Source organism: Ovis canadensis, chromosome 18, assembly GCF_042477335.2.
Source record: "Ovis canadensis isolate MfBH-ARS-UI-01 breed Bighorn chromosome 18, ARS-UI_OviCan_v2, whole genome shotgun sequence".
Lineage (NCBI taxonomy): Eukaryota > Metazoa > Chordata > Mammalia > Artiodactyla > Bovidae > Ovis > Ovis canadensis.
Genome location: NC_091262.1, coordinates 19,012,244 through 19,033,856, shown reverse-complemented (window position 1 = coordinate 19,033,856; position 21,613 = coordinate 19,012,244). Strand labels below are relative to the sequence as shown.

Genomic DNA, 21,613 nt, shown 5'->3' with positions numbered 1-21,613 from the left:
AGAAAACACCTTCTTTTCAAGTGCACATGGAACATTCTCCCGGATAGACCACATCTTTGGTCACAAATCGACCCTCAATAAATTTAAGAAAATTGAAACCATATCAAGCATCTTTTCCAACCACAGTGCTATGAGACTGGACATCAATTACAAGAAAAAAACTGTAAAAAACACAAATACATGGAAATTAAACAATATGTTTCTAAATAACTAACAGGTTACTGAAGAAATCAAAGGGGAAATAAAACAACTTCTAGAAACAAATGACAATGAAAACATAACTTAAAATCTATGGGATGCAGCAAAAGCAGTTCTAAGAGGGAAGTTTACAGCAATACAATCCTATCTCAAGAAAGAAGAAAACATCAAATAGACAAATTAACACCTAATTTAACTGGAAAAAGAAGAACAAAAAAATCCTCCAAAGTTAGAAGAAGGAAAGAAATCATAAGGATCAGAGCAGAAATCAGTGAAAAAGAAATGAAAGAAATAATAGTAAAGAGTAATAAAACTAAAAGCTGGTTCTTTGAGAAGATAAACAAAATTGACAAACCTTTAGCCAGACTCATCAAGAAAAAAAGAGAAAAGAATCAAATCAACAAAATTAGAAATGAAAAAGGAGAGGTTACCACAGACAAGGCAGAAATACAAAGGATTATAAGAGACTACTGGAGAAGGCAATGGCACCCCACTCCAGTACTCTTGCCTGGAAAACCCCTGGACGGAGGAGCCTGGAAGGCTACAGTCCATGGGGTCGCTGAGGGTCAGACACGACTGAGCGACTTTACTTTCACTTTTCACTTTCATGCATTGGAGAAGGAAATGGCAACCCACTCCAGTACCCTTGCCTGGAGAATCCCAGGGTTGGGGGAGCCTGGTGGGCTGCTGTCTATGGGGTCGCACAGAGTCGGACATGACTGAAGTGACTTAGCAGCATAAGAGACTACTATGAACAACTATATGGCAATAAAATGAATACCCTGGAAGAAATGGACAGATTCTTAGAAAGTTCATTCTTCCAAGACTGAACCAGGAAGAAGCAGAAATTATGAACAGCCCAATTACAAGCACTGGAACTGAAGCTGTGATCAAAAAATCTCCCAAAAACAAAAGTCCAGGACCAGATGGCTTCACAAGAGAATTCTATCAAACATTCAGAGAAGAGCTAATGCCTATCCTTCCAAAATTCTTTCAAAAAAATTGTAGAGGAAGGAACACTTCCAAACTCATTCTACAAAGCCACCATCACTCCAATACCAAAACCAGATAAAGACAACACAGAAAGAGAAAACTATAGGCCAATATCACTGATGAACATAGATGCAAAAATCCTCAACAAAATTTTAGCAAACAGAATTCAACAACACATTAGAAAGCTCATACACCATGATCAAGTTGGGTTTATCCCAGAAATACAAGGATTCTTCAATTTATGCAAATCAATCAATGTGATACACCAATATTAACAAATTGAAAGATAAGAACCATATGATAACCTCAACAGATGCAGGAAAAACCTTTGACAAAATTCAGCACACATTTATGATTAAAACTCTTCCAAAAAATGGGCATAGAAGGAATCTACCTCAATATAGTAAAAGCCATATATGATAAGCTTACAGCAAACATTATTCTCCATGGTGAAAAACTAAAAGCATTCCCCCAAAGATCATGAAAAAGACAAGGGTGTCCACTTTCACCACTATTATTCATCACAGTTTTGGAAGTCCTAGCTATGGCAATCAGAGAAGAAATAAAAGGAATCCAGATCAGAAAGTAGATGTAAAGCTCTCACTGTTTGTAGATGATGTGATACTGTACATAGAAAACCCTAAAGATACTATCAGAAAATTACTAGAGCTAATCAGTGAATTTAACAAAATCACAAGATACAAATCAATACACAGAAATCACTTGCATTTCATATCCTAACAATGAAAAATCAGAAAGAGAAATTAATGACTCGATCCCATTCACCATTGCAACAAAAATAATAAAATATCTAGGAATAAACTTACCTAAGGAGACAAAAGGACTGTACACAGAAAATTATAAGACACTGATGAAAGAAATCAAAGATGACATAAACAGATAGAGAGATATCCCATGTTCCTGGGTAGGAAGAATCAATATTGTGAAAATGACTATACTACCAAATGCAATCTACAGATTCAATGTGATCCCTATCAAATTACCAATGACATTTTTCACAGAACTAGATAAAAAAATTTCACAATTCATACAGAAACACAAAAGACTCCAAATTGCCAAAGCAGTCTTGAGAAAGAAGAATTCAGCTGGAGGAATCAAGCTTCCTGAATTCAGATTATACTACAAAGCTACAGTCATCAAGACAGTATGGTACTGGCACAAAAACAGAAATATAGACCAATGGAACAAGATAGAAAGCCCTGAAATAAACCCATGAACCTAGGGGTACCTTATTCTTGACAAAGGAGACAAGAATATATAATGAGGCAAAGACAGCCTCTTCAATAAATGTTGCTGGGAAAACTAGACAGCTACATGTAGAAGAATGAAATTAGAACACTTCCTAACACCATACACAAAAATAAACTCAAAATGGATTAAAGACCTAAATGTAAGACCAGAAACTATAAAACTCTTAGGGGAAAACATAGGCAGAATATTCGATGACACAAATCAAAGCAAGATCCTCTATGACCCACCTCCTAGAGTAATGGAAATAAAAACAAAAGTAAACAAGTGGAACCTGATTAAACTTAAAAGCTTTTGCACAGCAAAGGAAACTATAAGCAAGGTGAAAAGAAACCCCTCAGAATGAGCAAAAATAATAGCAAATGAAACAACAGACAAAGGATTAATTTCCAAAATATACAAGCAGCTCGTACAACTCAATACCAGAAAAACAAACATCCCAGTCAAAAAGTGGGAAAAAGACCTAAACAGACATTTCTCCAAAGAAGACATACAGATGGGTAACAAACACATGAAAAGACGCTCAACATCGCTCATTATTAGAGAAATGCAAATCAAAACTACAATGAGGTATCACCTCACATCAGTCAGAATCACCATCATCAAAGTCTGCAAACAATAAATGCTGGAGAGGGTATGGAGAAAACAGAACACTCTTGCACTGTTGGTGGGAATGTAAATTGATACAGCCACTATGGAAGACAGTATGGAGATTCCTTAAATAACTAGGAATAAAACCACCATGTAATCCAGCAATCCCACTCCTAAGCATACACCCTGAGGAAAGAAAAATTGAAAAAGACACATGTATCCCATTGTTCACTGCAACACTATTTACAATAGCTAGAAAATGGAGGCTACCTAGATGTCCATTGACAGATGAATGGATAAAGAAGCTGTGGTATATATACATAATGGAACATTACTCAGCCATAAAAAGGAATGCATTTGAGTCAGTTCTGATGAGGTAGATGAACCTAAAGTCTGTAATATACAGAGTGAAGTGAGTCAGAAAGAGAAAGATAAATATCGTATTCTAAGACACATATATGGAATCTAGAAAAATGGTACTGAAGAATTTATTTACAGGGCAGCAGTGGAGAAACAGACATAGAGAACAGATTTATGGACATAAGGGGAAGGGGAAGGGGAGAGGGTGAGATGTATGGAGAAAGCAACATGGAAACTTACATTATCATATGTAAAATAGATAGCCAAATGGAATTTGCTGCATGTCTCAAGAAATTCAAACAGGGGCTCTGTACTAACCTAGAGGGGTGGGATGGGGAGGGACATGGGAGGGAAGTTCAAAAGGGAGGGGATATATGTATACCTATGGCTTGTTCATGTTGAGTTTTGACAGAAAACAACAAAATTCTTTAAAGCAATTATCCTTCAATTAAAAAATAAATAAATTTTTTAAAAATTGAAGGAGTAATAAAGAACCACATCAGGACAGTTTGAGAAGATAACGGGGGAAAGGGGGAAAAACAGGGGCAGGGGGCAGAATATATAGACAGTGGTAGTGAGAGGAATGCCCAATTAATTTCTCTGTTTTCCTGGTCCAGTTGATTTGTCTACTCAGAAAGTCCTCCAATATATCTAGGAAGATCTGTGGATGGGTTTTGGGCAGTGTGGGGTCTGCTCAGACTCAGGTCTTGTCTTGGTCCAGTTTGTACTTGCTCTCAAAGTCTATCAGTTCAGTTCAGTTCAGTCACTCAGTCGTGTCCGACTCTGTGACCCCATGAATCGCAGCACGCCAGGCCTCCCTGTCCATCACCAACTCCCGGAGTTCACTCAGACTCACATCCATCGAGTCAGTGATGCCATCCAGCCATCTCATCCTCGGTCGTCCCCTTCTCCTCCTGCCCCCAATCTTTCCCAGCATCAGAGTCTTATCCAATGAGTCAACTCTTCACATGAGGTGGCCAAGGGACAGGGAGAATTACCAGATGGCAATTTTATATAGGGTGGTAGGCTTCCCTGAGAAGGTTACATCTGAGCAAACAAACAAACTCAAAATGAGGGGCTCAGGCACGTGGACAACTGGGAGAAGAGTGTCCAGGTAGAGGAAACAGCAGGAAGCACAGTGCGTCTGCGCCAGGAGCAGACCTTTTGGGTTTGAGGGAGAGCAGGAAGGCAAGCAGATCTGGAACAGAGTAGGTGAAAGGCAGCTAACAAGGGGACTAGGGTCAGGAGTGGAGAAGGCAATGGCACCCCACTCCAGTACTCTTGCCTGGAGAATCCCATGGACGGAGGAGCCTGGTAGGCTGCAGTCCATGGGATCGCGAAGAGTCAGACATGACTGAGCGACTTCACTTTCATGCATTGGAGAAGGAAATGGCAACCCACTCCAGTGTTCTTGCCTGGAGAATCCCAGGGACGGGGGAGCCTGGTGTGCTGCCGTCTATGGGGTGGCACAGAGTCGGACACAACTGAAGTGACTTAGCAGCAGCAGCAAGATCAGGAGGAAGGGGAGGGGCTCACCCCAGCACAGAGTCAGTTTTGCAGGAAGAAAGGAACAGTTCAACATGCGTGCCTGTCACACTGAACGTCAACCGAAACAGACCTACAAGTGCACAGACGAGCATAACGCTGGTCAAGTGAGCCTGAGAATCCCACAGGGCGGTGCCCCAGCTGGGGGCGGCACTCCCCAAGGCCGGGGCCCCAGCAGGCAATTGTCTGTCTCCTCCGCCAGCACGTCTCTGGCATTAGTATGACCTCTCCTCCAGCGTGAGAAGTTACTGCTTCCCAACTAGCAAAGTCACGCCAAAGGAGGCACCACCAGCCTTGTAAGCAAGACGGTCAGCACCAGGTGAGGCTGATGCCCAGCCAGCTGAGCTCGCAGACGCACCTCCATGCCCCTGAGGAGTCGCTCCTGCTGAGACAGGCTAGGGCCTGGCACCTGGGAGCCTCTGCTGCAGTGCCTGCGCCTGGACAAACGTCTCCTCGAGCAACAAAATACAAAAAGTACAAGGGACTAAAAATAACCACGTATATGCACAGCTGGAACATATTGGTCAGCAAGACAGAGAACTGTTAAAGAAAAACCCAAAACAAAACCCAACTGCCACTTCTGAAGAGCCAGGAGCAAACACAGGGTGGTGAGAACAAAATCAGGGCCCTGCACATCTCCCTGCACCCAGCACCACCTAAGGGTGGGCAAATCACCTGAACCAGCCCTCCAGCCCCACCCCTGGGCACACTGCTCGCTCCAGATGAGGAACCCTCAGGAAGCGAGCAAGCATGGGAACCTGTTACTTGCTCCCCTCAGTGAAGCCTTGCCTGAATTTCTTGTCTGGCCTTTGATCAATTTCTATTGATTAAAGAGGCCAAAACTCTGGTCAGTAACACTGCTGGGATCTGGGGAGAAAAATGCCAACTTTGTTTTGGTATTGGTGAAATTCTCAGAAAAAAGGCAAGCAGGGAAGCATATTTCGTGGTTCTTAGTGAGCTGCAGGAATAAATGCTCAGGTGCGATATAACTTACAAAGCAAAAAGATCTCCCTTTATGTAGTCATATTTGGAGCTTCAAGAGAGAAGCTAAGCTGATCATGACTTGCTGACCTCTCACTGCCCTCTTCAAGCAAAAAGATGCCAATGAAGAAAATAAAATACCAAGTCACCTTCCTCTCCTTTGGAATCTGTCTTTGAATAAACAGGGCCTGCCTTTTCTCCTGCAGTAATAGTCACATCTAGCCCATCCCTTTCTGGCTGAGTGACCCTGGTCTATTACCCAGCCTCTCTCAGCCTCTGTTTTCTTATCTGTTAAGTGGGGTTCAAAGCTCCTGCCCTCGTGGGGTGCAGTCAGGGTGTTATGTGACAATGCAAGAAAGAGTCTAGCCTGGGGGATCCTGAGCCTCCAGGAGTTGTACACCCTTCCTCCCATCACTACTGACCCAACTGGTATGCAACAGTCTGGCTGCTAGAAGCCAGTATCCTGGGGCAGCCTGGGTCAGCTCCCACCTGTCAGTCCTGCCCACCTGTGGGGCCAGTTCAGCCTGGTCTGCAGGGCAGGGAATACTCCACAGTGGGCAGAGTGGCCACGGCATGCCCACTGACTCAGCTGGGTGCTTCCCTCTTCTCCCCCTTGGGTGCCCAGGCATTCTTACCCTTCCTGAATGCTCGGAGTCCTCCTGTAGGACACCATGCACACAGCTCTCCTGCTGCCGTCACACTGAAACCTGCCCTCTCCAGGAGTTCTGTGCCATCACGGACTTTAAGGGATTAAAGGTTGGGACAGGCAAACAGGATGCCTCTTGGCCAGCATATGGTACCTGAACAGTCAGGCCTTAACATCAAGGCAGACAGTGAGCACCGGACATGGTGGCAGACCACTGGGTTGATCAGATCCTGGGCCTGGCCCCATCTTCCCAGGGAAGTGACCTTCAACCCAGCCGTGGCTGGATGTGAAGTGGGAGGCAGCTTCCTGCCACCAGGGCCTGGAAGGGACCCTTGCTGACACCTCCACAGGGGAATGGGAGAGAAAGATTCTAGACAGCTCTGCGGATAAACACCCTTTGAGGAAACAGCCGGCAGGAGGCGCTGGCCCAGTCATGAGGCATGACCCTCTGCAGCACCCTGAACAACGGCAAGCAGTGACCCCCCTGCGGGTTCCACCCAGACTTTCTGAACCAATTCACACACAGCCAGGAAACACTCAAGAGGCAGCAGCAGCCCACCTCCCGGGGTCCAGGCTGACCTGCTGTGCTGGCCAGGATCCCGCCCGAGGTCTCATTCTGAAGGCGCAGTCCCGGGCTGTCTTGGAGTTGCTCCCATCCCTAGTTCTTGCTCTGGGCACTTGCCCAGCCTTGCAGGCTGCCTCCCTCGGACTAGATACTGCCCTGAGCTCCAGGCCCGCTGCCGCTGCGTGGCTCCTGAGTCCCACTCATCCCAAGCTGGTCCTCCCGCCCCATGACGACTCTGGCTCTGCCCCCCTTCCTGAGCCAGCTGCCAACTTCTGGCTGGACCACAGGCTGCTCTGGCCTCCCCCCAGGGACCCCAGCACAGAGACTGCCTGCCCCAGGGCCCGGCACATCCTTCTTGGCGCACTTCTACCCACAGAAGGGGCCATGCTATCTGAAGCATGGTCAGAAAGCGTGTGCTCTGGGGGTGAACAGACTTGAGTCAAATCCTGCCTCTACTTACTTCCTGGCCAGGCCATTCTGAATGATCAGTTCACCCCTGAGGCTTGGTGTTACCATCTATACCCTGGGGAGAGTGACCTGGGGAGTCTGTGGTAATCGTAAACTGGGATCAGGCACGTTGGAAGCTTTAGGGCAGAACATGTGGGCATTGCTCCAAAAATGGTAACATTTTAATGGGGCTATTAACACTATTATCATATAATCAAGTTATCATTCACTAAATGTTCTCCGTATGACACCCTCCAACATCCAGTAGTTTTTAGCTCTCTTCTGTATCTGTGAGGATTTGGTATCAGGCAACATTGCATCACCTCCAAGAGGAACAGACTGATTAACTTTCTTCCTGTGTCTTAATATTACCAAGAAAGACCTCTATACTAAAAAACAAAACAAAATATTAGGCTCTTAGTGTCCGCCGTAACTCTGAACCACCCCCTTGCAAAGCTGCCTATGTATGAGAGCGTGTGTGTGTGCATGTGTGACTCATACTGGGCGCTCTGTGCACGCATGTATGCCTATACATGTATACACATGTGTGTGTGTGTGGAGTGTAAATACCTGTATCCACCAACAGAAGCCAGATGCTCCTTCCCGAGCCAGCCCTCCCCTCCCGAGGCAGCTTACCTCCATGTTTCTGCAGAAGGTGGCATTGGTGCCAAAGAGGATCTGGCACTGCTCGTTGGCACTGTAGTGCATGCCTGGCAGCTTGTGGGGCAGGCGCACCGCGTGCCGGCTCCTGGGGTCTGTGACCAGCAAACAGGTGCTGACTTTTGACCTGAAACAGCCAAGAAGATAGTTGGTCTGCAAATGTACCTTCCAGGTTTTTGTTCTACTCTGGCAGTAACTAAGCAGCAGTGCTCTCCAAGTTATCTATGGGGAGATGACCAAGCACCAGACACGGGGACTAGACCTTTGGCTCTTTTCCAGATAGCTGAATGCAGATCTTTACCCTGGAGGCCACGAGAGCTGGGCAACAAAAGTGGCCCGGGCATATCATTCACATAGCAATGTATTTTTCTTGGGGAGTCTGAGTGCTTTCTTGGATGAAAATGCTTTTGCAATAGATTGCTATGGTATGTTCTCAGAATGAATCAAGAAAAAATTGGAGTTAGGTTTATTTTGCTTTTAAATAAATAAGCAAACAATCAAGCAAGCAAGCTTATTTCCAATTCTGCAGACTTTCTTAGGGGCGGGGTCTGTCAGGTTCTGGACACTGGCTATTCCAGGTGTCCTGCCTGGCCATGAAAGCTGGCTGGCGGCACACCGTGCAGAAGACTTAAGGATTTCAACCAGGACAGAAATGTTCAGAGATGTTGAGGACAGCTCTGAAAAACAACCGGGGGGTGGTATGACTGTGGCTCCTTTAGGAGTTAAATACTTGAATGCTTTTATTTTTCAGTTCCTAAAACAAGGCAGATGGTAGGAAAAAGGAAACCCAGCCTCTTGCCAAGATTCTTGAAGAAAAGAGTTGCATGCACGCAATACACACAGGCCGACTATATTAAAACTAACAAGAAACCATTTCTAAGCCCTTAGTTTCCCAGCTACAGGAAACATCATAAAAGAAGACCCAGGATGAGGACAGAAGCCAGAGTGATCCCTTTGATCCTCCTTCCTGAGTTCACTGAGCACTCCACTGTGTTACAGGACTATAAAACTCTGTGTATAGCAGAGACTCGCTGACCCCTTTTGTCTCTGTGGGGGGTACAGATGATGCAGTTAAGTGGTGAAGCGATTGGGGTCTGCCTGTCAAGCCTATACGTTCAGCCCTGAGGTCCTGACGCTAAGGGATGCACACAGTACTGGAATACAGACTCTATTTGACAAAGGTCTGACATCAGACAGCTAATTCTTCCACTGAAATCTGTAACGGAGTAAGGCAGACACATTCTGGAAAGAAAGTGGCTATGAGATAAACCCGTCCTAGCCCCACACGTGAGGAAGGTAAGCAAGCCCTCCTCCCAGCAAATGGACGTCCATCGAGGGGAGCAGCCTGAGCTTCGGGGAAGCACCCAGTTCTGCAGCAGCCAGGGGCGCCGCTAGGGTGGCGCCCACTCACGGTCAAAATAATGAAGAGAACTGAAACGAAACCTTGCCAGGATATGGTCGCTGCATTGACATTTCCGTTGATAAAATTTGTGATCACCAGCAGGGCGGCCAACGTCACACCAGGTGCACACCTGGAAGGACGTCTCTCCAGCTGAGCTGTAAGAGACTCACTTCTGCTCCTGGAAGGACGTCTCTCCAGCTGAGCTGTAAGAGACTCACTTCTGCTCCAATTGGCTGATACCCCGACTGTTGTGCTCTAGGAAGCACTGTAGCACTTCCTACTGTACTGCTGGGACGGAACGACTGGAGGACTTACTTGAGGAAGTTCTCGAGGTCATCTCGACTGCAGGAGGACCAGGAGAGGTCGCTGGGGCTCCGGCCTTTCACCCACTCTCCCGACATGATGTGGGACCTGCCGGCGCACGAGGAGTGGTCGTCGTCGTGGTTCATGCCCAAGCTGCCCGAGGGAGAGGGGGAGAGGGCGCTCGTTACAGGCTTCTCATCTCCTGGCCCGGACGCCAGCCCCCTGTGCCCACCTAGATCACAGCGCAGTCACACAGAGGCGCACAGGAGAGGCCTGCTTCCCTGCCATTCTCAGAGCTTAGAGAGAAAGAGCGGGGTGATGGCTTGCTTACTCAGTGAGAGGAAACTGATCGACCATGTAACCAACAGCTTTTACCTAATGAATAATAAATGAGTGAACCAATGTTATTAAATGCAACATTACAGTTCTTCTGATGGTCAGACTTGCTTTTCCACACTGACATACCCCGGTGTAATGCTTCAGCATCTCACTGCCTGCGGAGAAGTCACTAAGCTAAGGGCTGGTGCCAGCCAAGACTCTGACTTAAGAAGACTCATGAACACTCATGGCTTCTGATTCACATCACTGTACCTGGGTCCACCAAGATCATACCTATCTCCTTCCCCACCCAGTTGTACTTGGAAGACAGCAGGAAGCTGATGTAGATGAGAGGGGCTAACTGTAAGCGGAACAATGATCTCAGTTCACAAACGGGCTGCCAGTGAGGGGAAGCTGAGAAACAGAACGCCCATGATCAGATGGCCCACTGTCTGCTGACCTGTGACCTCCAGGGCAGAGATTCACCGTGCATAAGGGTTGCTCACTCTTTGTCAACACACACATGAGCATTCCTTCAAACATATTTAAGAGAGGATTCTCAAGTGCCAGAAAGAGAAGATACAGTAGGGCACAATAAGCCATCAAATCAGCCTGGGAGATGAGATGGACCCAGAGACGGCTGTGCCAAGAGGTTCTAAACGCGCCTCTGCGGCCTTATTTCTCCCAGCTCTCCTCACGCGCCTCCGACTGTCTTTCCCCATTTCCTCTGCGTTCTCACTCCGCACATTCCAGGACCACTCGGTGCTCCTGGACAGAGAGGCCACCCCACATGAAACTGGGGCGCTGACCCCACTCCCATCCCTGGAGCAGCAGGGCCTGGCACCTGAGCACCTGCTCCCTCTGGTCACCCAGCGGGCCCGTTCCTATAGCTGAGGGTGTGCCTACCAAAGGGGAACTGAATTTATACTCAAGCCTATTTATACTAGTAATACTTGTTATTTCAATCAATACATGTGGTTACATGTTATGTTAACCAGTGTAATATGAGCATAAAAGTAAAGTCTTCATAAAAAGCAATTTAGCTAGAAGCTAAACTAGGCTGCTGCCAAGCTGGGTGTGGGCAAGACAACGGTAGAAGTTGAGGAAAAAATCATAAAAATCTGCCCTTAGACTGTTTCACAAGGGTCTTTCAAGGTCTGCTGAATCTAAAAAAAGAATAAAAACACACTGAACTCAAGCTCATCACACTATAGTTGTGGTTTCTGTGAGGAAGGTGATGGGAAGCCCAGTCAGCTTCCCTCAGAGAAAAGGCTTTCGCCCCCACCACAAAATTGGTGACAAAATGAATGTTTTCATTACTTAAGTCAAAACAAAAGGGCCAAATGTTTAAGAACCTAAGTATAATTTCTCTGCATTTCCTCTCTTGACCCAGTTTTTCGGTTAATGGCTCAGCTGACCAACCACTACCCTGCTATCCTGTCAGACAGGAAGGTTTCTGCTGCGGCGCCTACATGTTGGCGCCCACTTCCCCTCAGTCCAGGCCTCTCCTGCCAAACCTCTCCTTGAAAAATGCCCACTCCTGGGATTTCCCATGGGCTCTTCCACCCCACCAGGTGCCCTCAGCGCAGCTTTCCATCCCAGCCTGTCCACCCATGACTGACACAGAGCAAGTACTTTATAAATATTTATCAAATGGATTAACTATTTGACGCAGGAGAAAAGATGCAAAAATTGGAGGACCCACATCCACAGTAGCTATCCTGGTCTAGGGCAGCGGCCTGCTCAACAGAACAATGAAAACCATCTCTGGGTAGATGCAGTCTTGTTTTCTTGCCTAGATGCCAGGAATCCATCCAATTAGGGTTAAGTAGAGAGCCTAGAAATTATCAGATACATCTGACCAATAAGAGTTATTAATGGTATTACTCAGGTTTTTACTTTTTTTTCCTGCTTGTTATCTGCGGCTCAGCTGATAAAGAATCTGCCCGCAATGCGGGAGACCTGGGTTCAATCCCCGGGTTGGGAAGATCCCCTGGAGAAGGGAAAGACTACCCACTCCAGTATTCTGGCCTGGAGAATTCCATGGTCTGTATAGTCCATGGGGTTGCAAAGAGTTGGATACGACTGAGCGACTTTCACTTCACTTTTCATACCTTTATCTACACACACACACACACACACACACACACACACACACACACACACACACATCCATCTCTTTGTTTCAGGAAAGATAGGAACTGACTGCAAAAGATATTAAGTCACCTTAAATTTGATTTAGGGTTTGATATATCTATAAATCGGAGAAGGCAATGGCACCCCACTCCAGTACTCTTGCCTGGAAAATCCCATGGGCGGAGGAGCCTGGTGGGCCGCAGTCCATGGGGTTGCTAAGAGTCGAACACGACTGAGTGACTTCACTCTCCCTTTTCACTTTCATGCATTGGAGAAGGAAATGGCAACCCACTCCAGTGTTCTTGCCTGGAGAATCCCAGGGACAGGGGAGCCTGGTGGGCTGCCGTCTCTGGGGTCGCACAGAGTCGGACACGACTGAAGTGACTTAGCAGCAGCAGCATATCTATAAATAAAATGAGTGATAGGACTTTCAAATGGGTAGATCTGAGAATGTTGATGGCTTCCAGGGAACTCCAGTGTAGAGGTTATACAAATACAAGGTCTCATGAAAAAAGTGGCTCCAAACTCCATCATTAAGGACAAAGTGTGAGCACAGAACGTGGAGCAGGTCAAACTGACATTGCCCCCTGGGAGATTCCAATCCCAGGGAGGTTCAACCTGGGATCCTAGCCCCCCTCCCACATCCCAAGCTGGGACGTCCTGAGCGGCCCCCAGACGCTCCTTGCTGTTTGGGAAACCACAGTCGGAGGACAGCCAAGCCCTGGCAGAATGGCTTTGCCACGTATGGAGGAATGTTTCACTTGTGACTTACTTTCAGCTTTTTTCCCCGTGGTCAAGCTGCTTGTAAAATCAAAGAGGTTCTTTCGCCCATATGCCAGACTCTGCTGGCCAGAGAGCCTGGTCTCTCTGGAGACAAACCTCTGCCCACCAAAGTGCTCAGAAAAGCTGACTGTGCCCTTGACACCCGTATGCCCACAGGGCATTGTGTGAGTGGTTCATGCTGCCAGCCCCCAGAGAGGGACTTCCCTAAGGAATGTTCTGGTCAGCAGGATCAGCAAGGGGTGCCGTTCTCGGGTTTCTGGAGCTTGTCTCGAATACAGATGGTGCTGGATCTGGTTTAAAATGTTCAAATGAAACTTCTGCTTAAAATGTTCAAGAGCCTCACAAATTGAGGAACTCGCATTTAGGTAGGAGTTTTGATATTTGAGGTCTACATAAACTACAGCTTAGGCTATTTTTAGTTTAAGTTAAAGATCACTTGACTGAAGAAATTTCATGTTATTTTAGGTTGATGTCTGTGGTAACATTATATTTAACAGAACATGTAGCATTAAGCATAAAGTTAAAGCAACTTTAACTGTAAGTGACTGAGATTAAGGACATAGATGGGTCTCATGTCACACGTGGTACACATTTACCAAACACAATGACTTCATGGCCTTGAGTAGACTTTAAGACAAAAGAACATGGTGCTTCCGAATCTGCTTCAGGAAATCCATGTGCGAATTCTGAAAGGCAATGCACCCGCCTTGCTAGCTTCACTGAAGTCCTGGAAGGAGCAGGAGATCCTAGGTGTTCTGGGGTGCTACCCATGCCATTGTGGAAACTTCTGCTTCACCTGGTTCAGAGCCTGTCCCTTGGATGCTTGGGTGTTTTGATGTTAGGTTTGTGACCCGGGCTGCCTCCCTTTATGGTATTCTTGGCTGGGTTTGTGAAATAAGTGCTCAGGTGGAATGAAAGACCCCCCAAAAGGCTCCCATGAGGGCAGTCTCTCCATGGAAGGGGTTGAGGCTGGCTTGAGTCCTGCTTCAATTGTCCCCGGGGAACACTGCCTGCCAGTCCCTTTTCAATAAATGTTTACTGACTTTGAAATAACAGGAAAGGCTCACAGCAGTTTCCAGGAGATCATTACTGTTGATTAATAAAATAATAATAAACACCTCCAACATCACTGTAGAAGGGAAATTCTTTACGACCACTACCTATTTGCCAAGAACCAGACTACCCTCAACCTATAGCTACTCAGAAACTTTACCTTCAAGGATTAAAAGTCACCAAGGGTAACAGGCTACACTCATTTATACAGGTTGAACAATAGGGTTGATTGTCATGATCATCAATAACCCCATTTATAGGGAACACAGCATCCATATTCTCTCACCTCAGAGAAGTTGTTTTTATTTTTATATAGGAAACTGAGCTCATCAACTTGCAGGGACTCAGGAACACTTCAACTACCAGAGTAGACCTACGGGCTCCACCCTAGGTTCCCAGAATACAAATAATCCCAAAACACGATGGAGTTCTGAATCACTAATGGATAAAGAACAACCAAAATAGTGGTGACATTAAGTGCATTTTGCTAAAATGGATAATAGCATAGTAGGTGAAAATGGATAAGGAACATCATAGTATATAGTACATATCTCTCTTAGCTAACCAGAATACTGAAATCAAAAAAGCACTCATGTTCTTGGGTTTACATGGATGGGATTTTGATGTCAGGTCAAAATTTGATGAGATTTTTGAGGTAGAGTCATATCTGGCTTTCCCTCAAAGTAGTGTTGCCTAGGATTTGCATGTGTGAGTGTATAAACATATACATATACCTAAACACACAAGATGGAGAAGGCAACGGCACCCCACTCCAGTACTCTTGCCTGGAACATCCCATGGACGGAGGAGCCTGGTGGGCTGCAGTCCACGGGGTCGCTAAGGGTCGGACACGACTGAGCGACTTCACTTTCACTTTTTACTTTCATACATTGGAGAAGGAAATGGCAACCCACTCCAGTGTTCTTGCCTGGAGAATCCCAGGGACGAGGGAGCCTGGTGGGCTGCCATCTATGGGGTCACATAGAGTCGGACACGACTGAAGTGACTTAGCCATAGCAAACACACAAGACACATTTCAAATGGGCTTTAAACTTTTATTTCAAGTAACTGGGATGAAAGACAGGAAAAGAGAAAGAAAAAGAAAACAAAGCACAGGCAATTCTATCCCCTCCTTGGGTTAATGAGCGTGCAGACGAGTGCATTCACGCATGTGACTGCACACCCTCGGGAGGACAGAAGAAAGGTGGCCATCTGCCCTTCTCTCAGGGTTTGGGGGCCCCTCTCTGTGAGCACAGCATCACTCTGAGGGTGACTCTGATGCTTCACGAAACAAATTTTTCACCCAACAAGGGCACAAGGTGTGGAGTCTTGATGCATGAAGTTCAACTTTTGTTTGATGCTCAGAGAAACAGCTGTCACTTCCAACAGTGTGGGGGAGACTGGGGTGATAAACTTAAGACAGGCTGTGTTCAGCATCTGACGTGGTCCTTCCAAAGTGATTTTCAAAGATAATTCTGATGAACTATTTTCACCTTTCATCCTTATTTCAGAACCTAACTCTGCACAACATGCAGCGACACAGGGCTATTATTTTACCCGAGTGCTTTCAATTTACATCACTGCTATGTCTCTACAGCCTCCGGATAGAACAGGGAAAGGAGTAACCATGTCATTGCCCTCCTTCTTGATGAGTACCTTTCGGGGCTACACAACTGGAGTCATCTGCTTGAGGTTACACGCCAGGTTAATCTCAAAACTACCACTCTGGGCCCCGTGAACAACAGCAGACACCACGCCTCTCATGGCCGAGGCTTCCCCTGTTCAACTTCCTTCTGTCCCCACACGCCTGCCCCCTGACTCTGCTTCAACATCTGCACACATGCTCTGATTTTTCTAATAGTTTTGATGAAAATACGTAAATAGTCAAAGAGGATGGTATGAAACCCCTGCTTCTCACAAAGAAGAGGAGTGCTATATTTGAAAGGGCCTGGCTTGGAGTCAGACTGACCTGGGTGAAAATTCCAGCTCTGCCTCGAGAGAGCAGTGTTACCCCTCCAAGCCTCTGCTTCCTGGTCTATGACTGAATAGGGCTCGTGGTACTTAATGTCATTCATTCATTATTCAACAAACATGGCTCAAATGCTATGACCAGACACTGTGCCAGGGGCTGGCATGGGCCAGACCCCTGCTTCTATGGAGTTTACATTCTGAAGAAATGGAGATGAGGGTTATATGGGCCAGCAGACACCAAAGAGCCTGGCGAGAAATGGGCTCTGTAAGACAGGAGGGTCTTGCTGCTTCTAAGCACATGCCCGAGTGAAGGAAGGCTGGTTGCACCCAAGCTGCAAACTCAGGTGCCCTCAGAGAGCTCCGAGTTAAAGAGGGAGGTAAGAGAGGCCACAAACAAGAAGAGGGAGGCTCAAGGCCAACGGAACAGTATCTCCCTGATCCTATGCCTTTAAACTCCATTTCTCTTCCACAACAAGCTAACTGAATAGAACTGTCTGCTCTGGCCAGTGCGGCCCAGGAACTCAGAGAATGGGACCCCTGGACAGAGGCTTCACGGAAGCCAGAGCAGCCCGGCCGGGAGGGCAATCTCGGTCCACACCACGCGCTGCCTCCAGAGGAAGAGGCTGCTGGCGATGGCCTGTGGCATAGCCCCCATTCCTCGTCTCCCAGCAGCAGGCCACACTTCTGTTCAGCTATCGGTGCAGCCAGCAGCCAGCACTGGTAAAGACCTGAGGGACACAGGCCCCGGGGCTGCAGCTGGGTCCTCTCAGCAAGAAGCTGTCTCGGCCCAGACAGCTCCTACTGGCTCACCAGCCCCTAGACAAACGTGGTCGGGACACAGTGAGATGGTCGCGTCCTCCTCTGCTCCACTGGCTCCAGAGCAGGCTGGGCCCACGGCAGGGCTCAGTTAATAGCTGTGCAATGGCACAGGCACACGAGCGCCGAGGTCGACACAGCAGCCTACCAGCACACAGAACACAGGCTACCCTTGACGCCCCTTCCCCCACGGCCTCATTGGCATGAGGGGAGGGCCCCCAGCGTGAACACACAAACAAACCAGCAGCACCTCCTCGGGGGGCTCCTGGCCTCTACCCGGACACCTCCACTGCTCAGAGCATTCCAACAGCCCATCCAGAGCCAATGAATGCAAACGTCTGTGGTGTCTCTTTCATAGACTTGAAGTCAAATGACATTTGCAAATTTTACCAAAAAAAAAAATCCATACAGCCAAGTTGGTTTCTGACCTGCCTGGGAAAATAGTCTATAGACGTGTGGAGGGGGTGTCTGAAGCTATTTCCAGGTAGAAATTCCAAAGAAGTTTAGAATGATGGCTCCATTGACAAAATAAGTATATAGCCTCCTAAGGTGAGTGACTGTTTCAGAGGGGACAATACTGATTCAGACGAAAAGGCTGTAGAGTATAAAGAAAAAAATGCCTCTACCAAGGCATAAGAAATAAGTCAGTTCTCCTTCTCTGCTTTCTTCAGTCTTTTTGGAGAACTTTACTTTTCCATATGATTTTGGTTTATCATGTTTCATAAGAAGTCCTTTCAGTTTGGGATTCATCCACTCTGGCATCTTGCATGATATAATCTGCATAGAAATTAAATAGCAGGGTGACAATATACAGCCTTGTCGTACTCCTTTCCCAATTTTGAAGTAGTCAGTGGTTCCATGCCCGATTCTAACTGCTGTCTCTTGCCCCGCATATAGGTTTCTCAGGAGATGGGTAAAGTGGTCTGGTACTTCCATCTCTTTAAGAATTTTCCACAGTCTGTTGTGATCCACACAGTGAAAGACTTCACTGTAGTCAATGAAGCAGAGAATATTTTTCTGGAACGCCATCGCTTTCTCCACAACCCAACGAATGTTGGCGATTTGATCTCTGGTTCTTCTTTGAAACCCAGCTTGTGTGTCTGGAATTTCTCAGTTCATGTACTGCTGAAGCCTAGCTTGAAGGCTTTTTGAGCGTATTTTCAAGCATATGTTGCTGTTCATTTGCTCAGTTGTGTTCAACTCTTACAACCCCATGGAATGCAGCATGACAGGCTTCCCTGTCCTCCACTATCTCCTGGAGTTTGCTCAAATTCATGTCCTTTGAGTCAGTGATGCCATCCAACCATCTCATCCTCTGTTGCCCCCTTATCTACCTGCCCTCGATTTTTCCCAACATCAGGGTCTTTTCCAGTGAGTCGCCTCTTCACATCAGGTGGCCAAAATAGTGGAGCTTCAGCTTCAGCAACAGTCCTTCCAATCAATCAGGGTTGATTTCCTTTAAGATTGACTAGTTTGATCTCCCTGTTGTTCAAGGGACTCTCAGGAGTCTTCTCTAACACCACAGTTCAAAAGAATTACTCTTTGGCACTCAGCCTCCTTTATAGTCCAACTCTTAAATCTATACACGACTGCTAGAAAAGCCATAGCTTTGACTATATGGACTTTTGTTGGCAAAGTGATGTCTCCACTTTTTAATACACTGTCTAGGTTTGTCAAAGCTTTTCTTCCAAGGAGGAAGTGTCCTTGAATTTCATGGCTGCAGTTACCATCCTAGGTGATTTTGGAGCCCAAGAAAATAAAGTTCTGTCACTGGTTTCATTTTTTCCCCATCTATTTGCCATGAAGTGATGGGATTGGATGCCATGATCTTAGGTTTTGAATGTTGAGTTTTAAGCCAGCTACTTCACTCCTCTTTCACGTTCATCAAGGGGTGCTTTAGTTCCTCGTTGCTTTCTGCCATTAGGGTAGTGAGATTATTGATAATTCTCCCATCAATCTTGATTCCAGCTTGTGCTTCATCCAGCCTGGCATTTTGCATGATGTACTCTGTATAGAAGTAAAATAAGCAGGGTGGAAATATACAGTCTTGATGTACTCCTTTTCCAATTTTGAACCAGTCCATTGTTCCATGTCCAGTTCTAACTGTTGTTTCTTGACCTGTATACAGGTTTCTCAGGAGGCAGGTAAGGTGGTCTGGTATTCGCATGTGTTTGAGAATTTTCCACAGTTTGTTGTGATTCACACAGTCAAAGGCTTTAGACTAGTCAATGAAGCAGACGTAGATGCTTTTCTGGAACACCCTTGCTTTTGCTGTGATCCAACGGGTGTTGACAATTTATCTCTGGTTCCTCTGCCTTTTCTAAAACCAGCTTGAACATCTGGGATTTCTCAGTTCACACACTGCTAAAGCCTAGCTTGGAGAATTTTGAGCTTTACCTTACCAGCATGTGAAATGAGAGTAACTGTGTAGTAGCTTGAGCATTCTTTGCCACTGCCATTCTTTGGGATTGAAACAAAAGCTAAACTTTTCCAGTCCTGTGGCCACTGCTGAGATTTCCAAATTTGCTGGCATATTAAGTACAGCACTTTAACAGCATCATCTTCTAGGATTTGAAATAGCTCAGCTGGAATTCCATCACCTCCTCTAGCTTTGTTTGTAGTAAAGCTTCCTAAGGCCCATTTGACTTTGCATTCCAGACTGTCTGGCTCTAGGTGAGTGACCACACCATCGTGGTTATCTGGGTCAAGACCTTTTCTGTATTGTTATACTGTGTATTCTCGCCACCTCTTCTTAATATCTTCTGCTTCTGTTAGGTCCATACCATTTCTGTCCTTTATTGTATCCATATTTGCATGAAATGTTCCCTTGGTATCTCTCATTCTCTTGAAGAGATCTCTGGTCTTTCCCATTCTGTTATTTTCCTCTATTTCTTTGCAATGTTCACTTAAGAAGGCTTTATTTCTCTTTGGTATTCTTTAGAACTCTGCATTCAGATGGGTACTTCGTTCCTTTTCTCCTTTGCCTTTCACTTACCTTCTTTGCCCAGTTATTTGTGAGGCCTCCTCAGATAATCATTTTGCTTTGTCGCATTTCTTTCTCTTGGGGATAGTTTTGGTTACCGCCTCCTATCCAGTGTTGCAAATCTACATCAATAGTTCTTCTGGCACTGTGTCTATCAGATCTAATTCCTTGAATCTATTTGCTAGCATGTGAAATGAGTGTAACTGTACAGTAGTTTGGCCATTCTTTAGCATCGCCCTTCATTGAGATTGGAATGAAAACTGACCATTTCCAGTCCTGTGGCCACTGCTGAGTTTTCCAGATTTGCTGACATACTAAGTGTACAAACTGGAATCAAGATTTCTGGGAGATTTATCAACAAACTCAGATATGCGGATGATACTACACTGCCACTACAATGGCAGAAAGTGAAGGGGAACTAAACAGCCTCTTGATGAAGGTGGAAGAGGAGAGTGAAAAAGCTGGCTTGAAACTCAACATTCAAAAAACTAAGATCCTGGCATCTAGTCCCACTACTTCATGGCAAATAGAAGGGGAAATAGTAGAAGCAGTGATATATTTTATTGGGTGGGGGCTCCAAAATCACTACAGATGGCGACTGCAGCCATGACATTAAAAGATGCTTGTTCCTTGGAAGGAAAGCTGTGACAAACCTAGACGGTGTATTAAAAAGCAGAGATATCACTTCGCCAATAAAGGTATGCAAAGTTAAAGCTATCGTTTTTCCAGTAGATGTGAGAGTTGGACCATAAAAAAAGCTGAGTGCTGAAGAATAGATGCTTTCAAACTGTGGTGCTGTAGATGATGCTTGAGAATCCCTTGGACAGCAAGGAGATCAAACCAGTCAATCTTAAAGGAAATCAACCCTAAATATTCTTTGGAAGGACTGGTGCTGAAGCTGAAGCTCCCATACTTTGGCCACCTGATGTGAAGAGCCAACTCACTGAAAAAAACCCAGATGCAGAAAAAGATTGAAGGCCAAAGGCAAAGGGAGTGGCAGAGGATAAGATGGTTAGATAGCGTCACCAACTCAATGGACATGAATTTGAGCAAACTCCGGGAGATAGTGGAGGACAGAGGAGGCTTTGTAAGAGGTCGCAAAGAGTCAGACATGACTTAGCGACTGAACAGTAACAACAACCTTTTAGTTCAGAATCGTACTGATTACTTTGGAGAGAACTGGTACCACTGTAGTTTCGAATCTTGCCATCCAGGGACATGTGGGCACCTTTTCACTCTTTCAGGCTTTCTTGAATGCCCTTTGGCAAAGTTTTATAGTTTGTATCATCATGGTCTTCCTTTTTTCTGTTATCAGCATCATTCCTGGGTATCCTACATTTTTGGTTGAAGTTGTGAGCAAGGTCTGCTTTTTATTCTTCCACAACTGATGACTACTTGTGTATAAATAAGAAAGCCATGGATAACTGTATGTCTTGCGACTTGCAATCCAATGAATACTAACTGCTTCAAACAGTTTGCCAGATGATTCCCTTACAAAATGTACTTGCTGCTGCTAAGTCGCTTCAGTCGTGTCTGACTCTGTGCGACCCCATAGCCGGCAGCCCACCAGGCCCCCCCATGCCTGGGATTCTC

General features: G+C 46.0%; 1 protein-coding gene across 7 annotated transcripts in view; it reads right to left on the bottom strand.

Moving 5' to 3' along the window:
* ADAMTS17 (ADAM metallopeptidase with thrombospondin type 1 motif 17) overlaps nt 1–21,613 on the bottom strand; it is a 398,399-nt gene that overhangs the window by 170,356 nt on the left and 206,430 nt on the right. For all 7 annotated transcript variants that reach the window (XM_069559119.1, XM_069559121.1, XM_069559120.1 and 4 more), the window contains exons 9-10: nt 9,973–10,113; nt 8,232–8,382 (exon numbers count right to left, since the gene is read on the bottom strand). In XM_069559119.1, the coding sequence (XP_069415220.1) occupies nt 8,232–8,382; nt 9,973–10,113 (292 nt within the window). The remainder of the gene's footprint in view (nt 1–8,231; nt 8,383–9,972; nt 10,114–21,613) is intronic.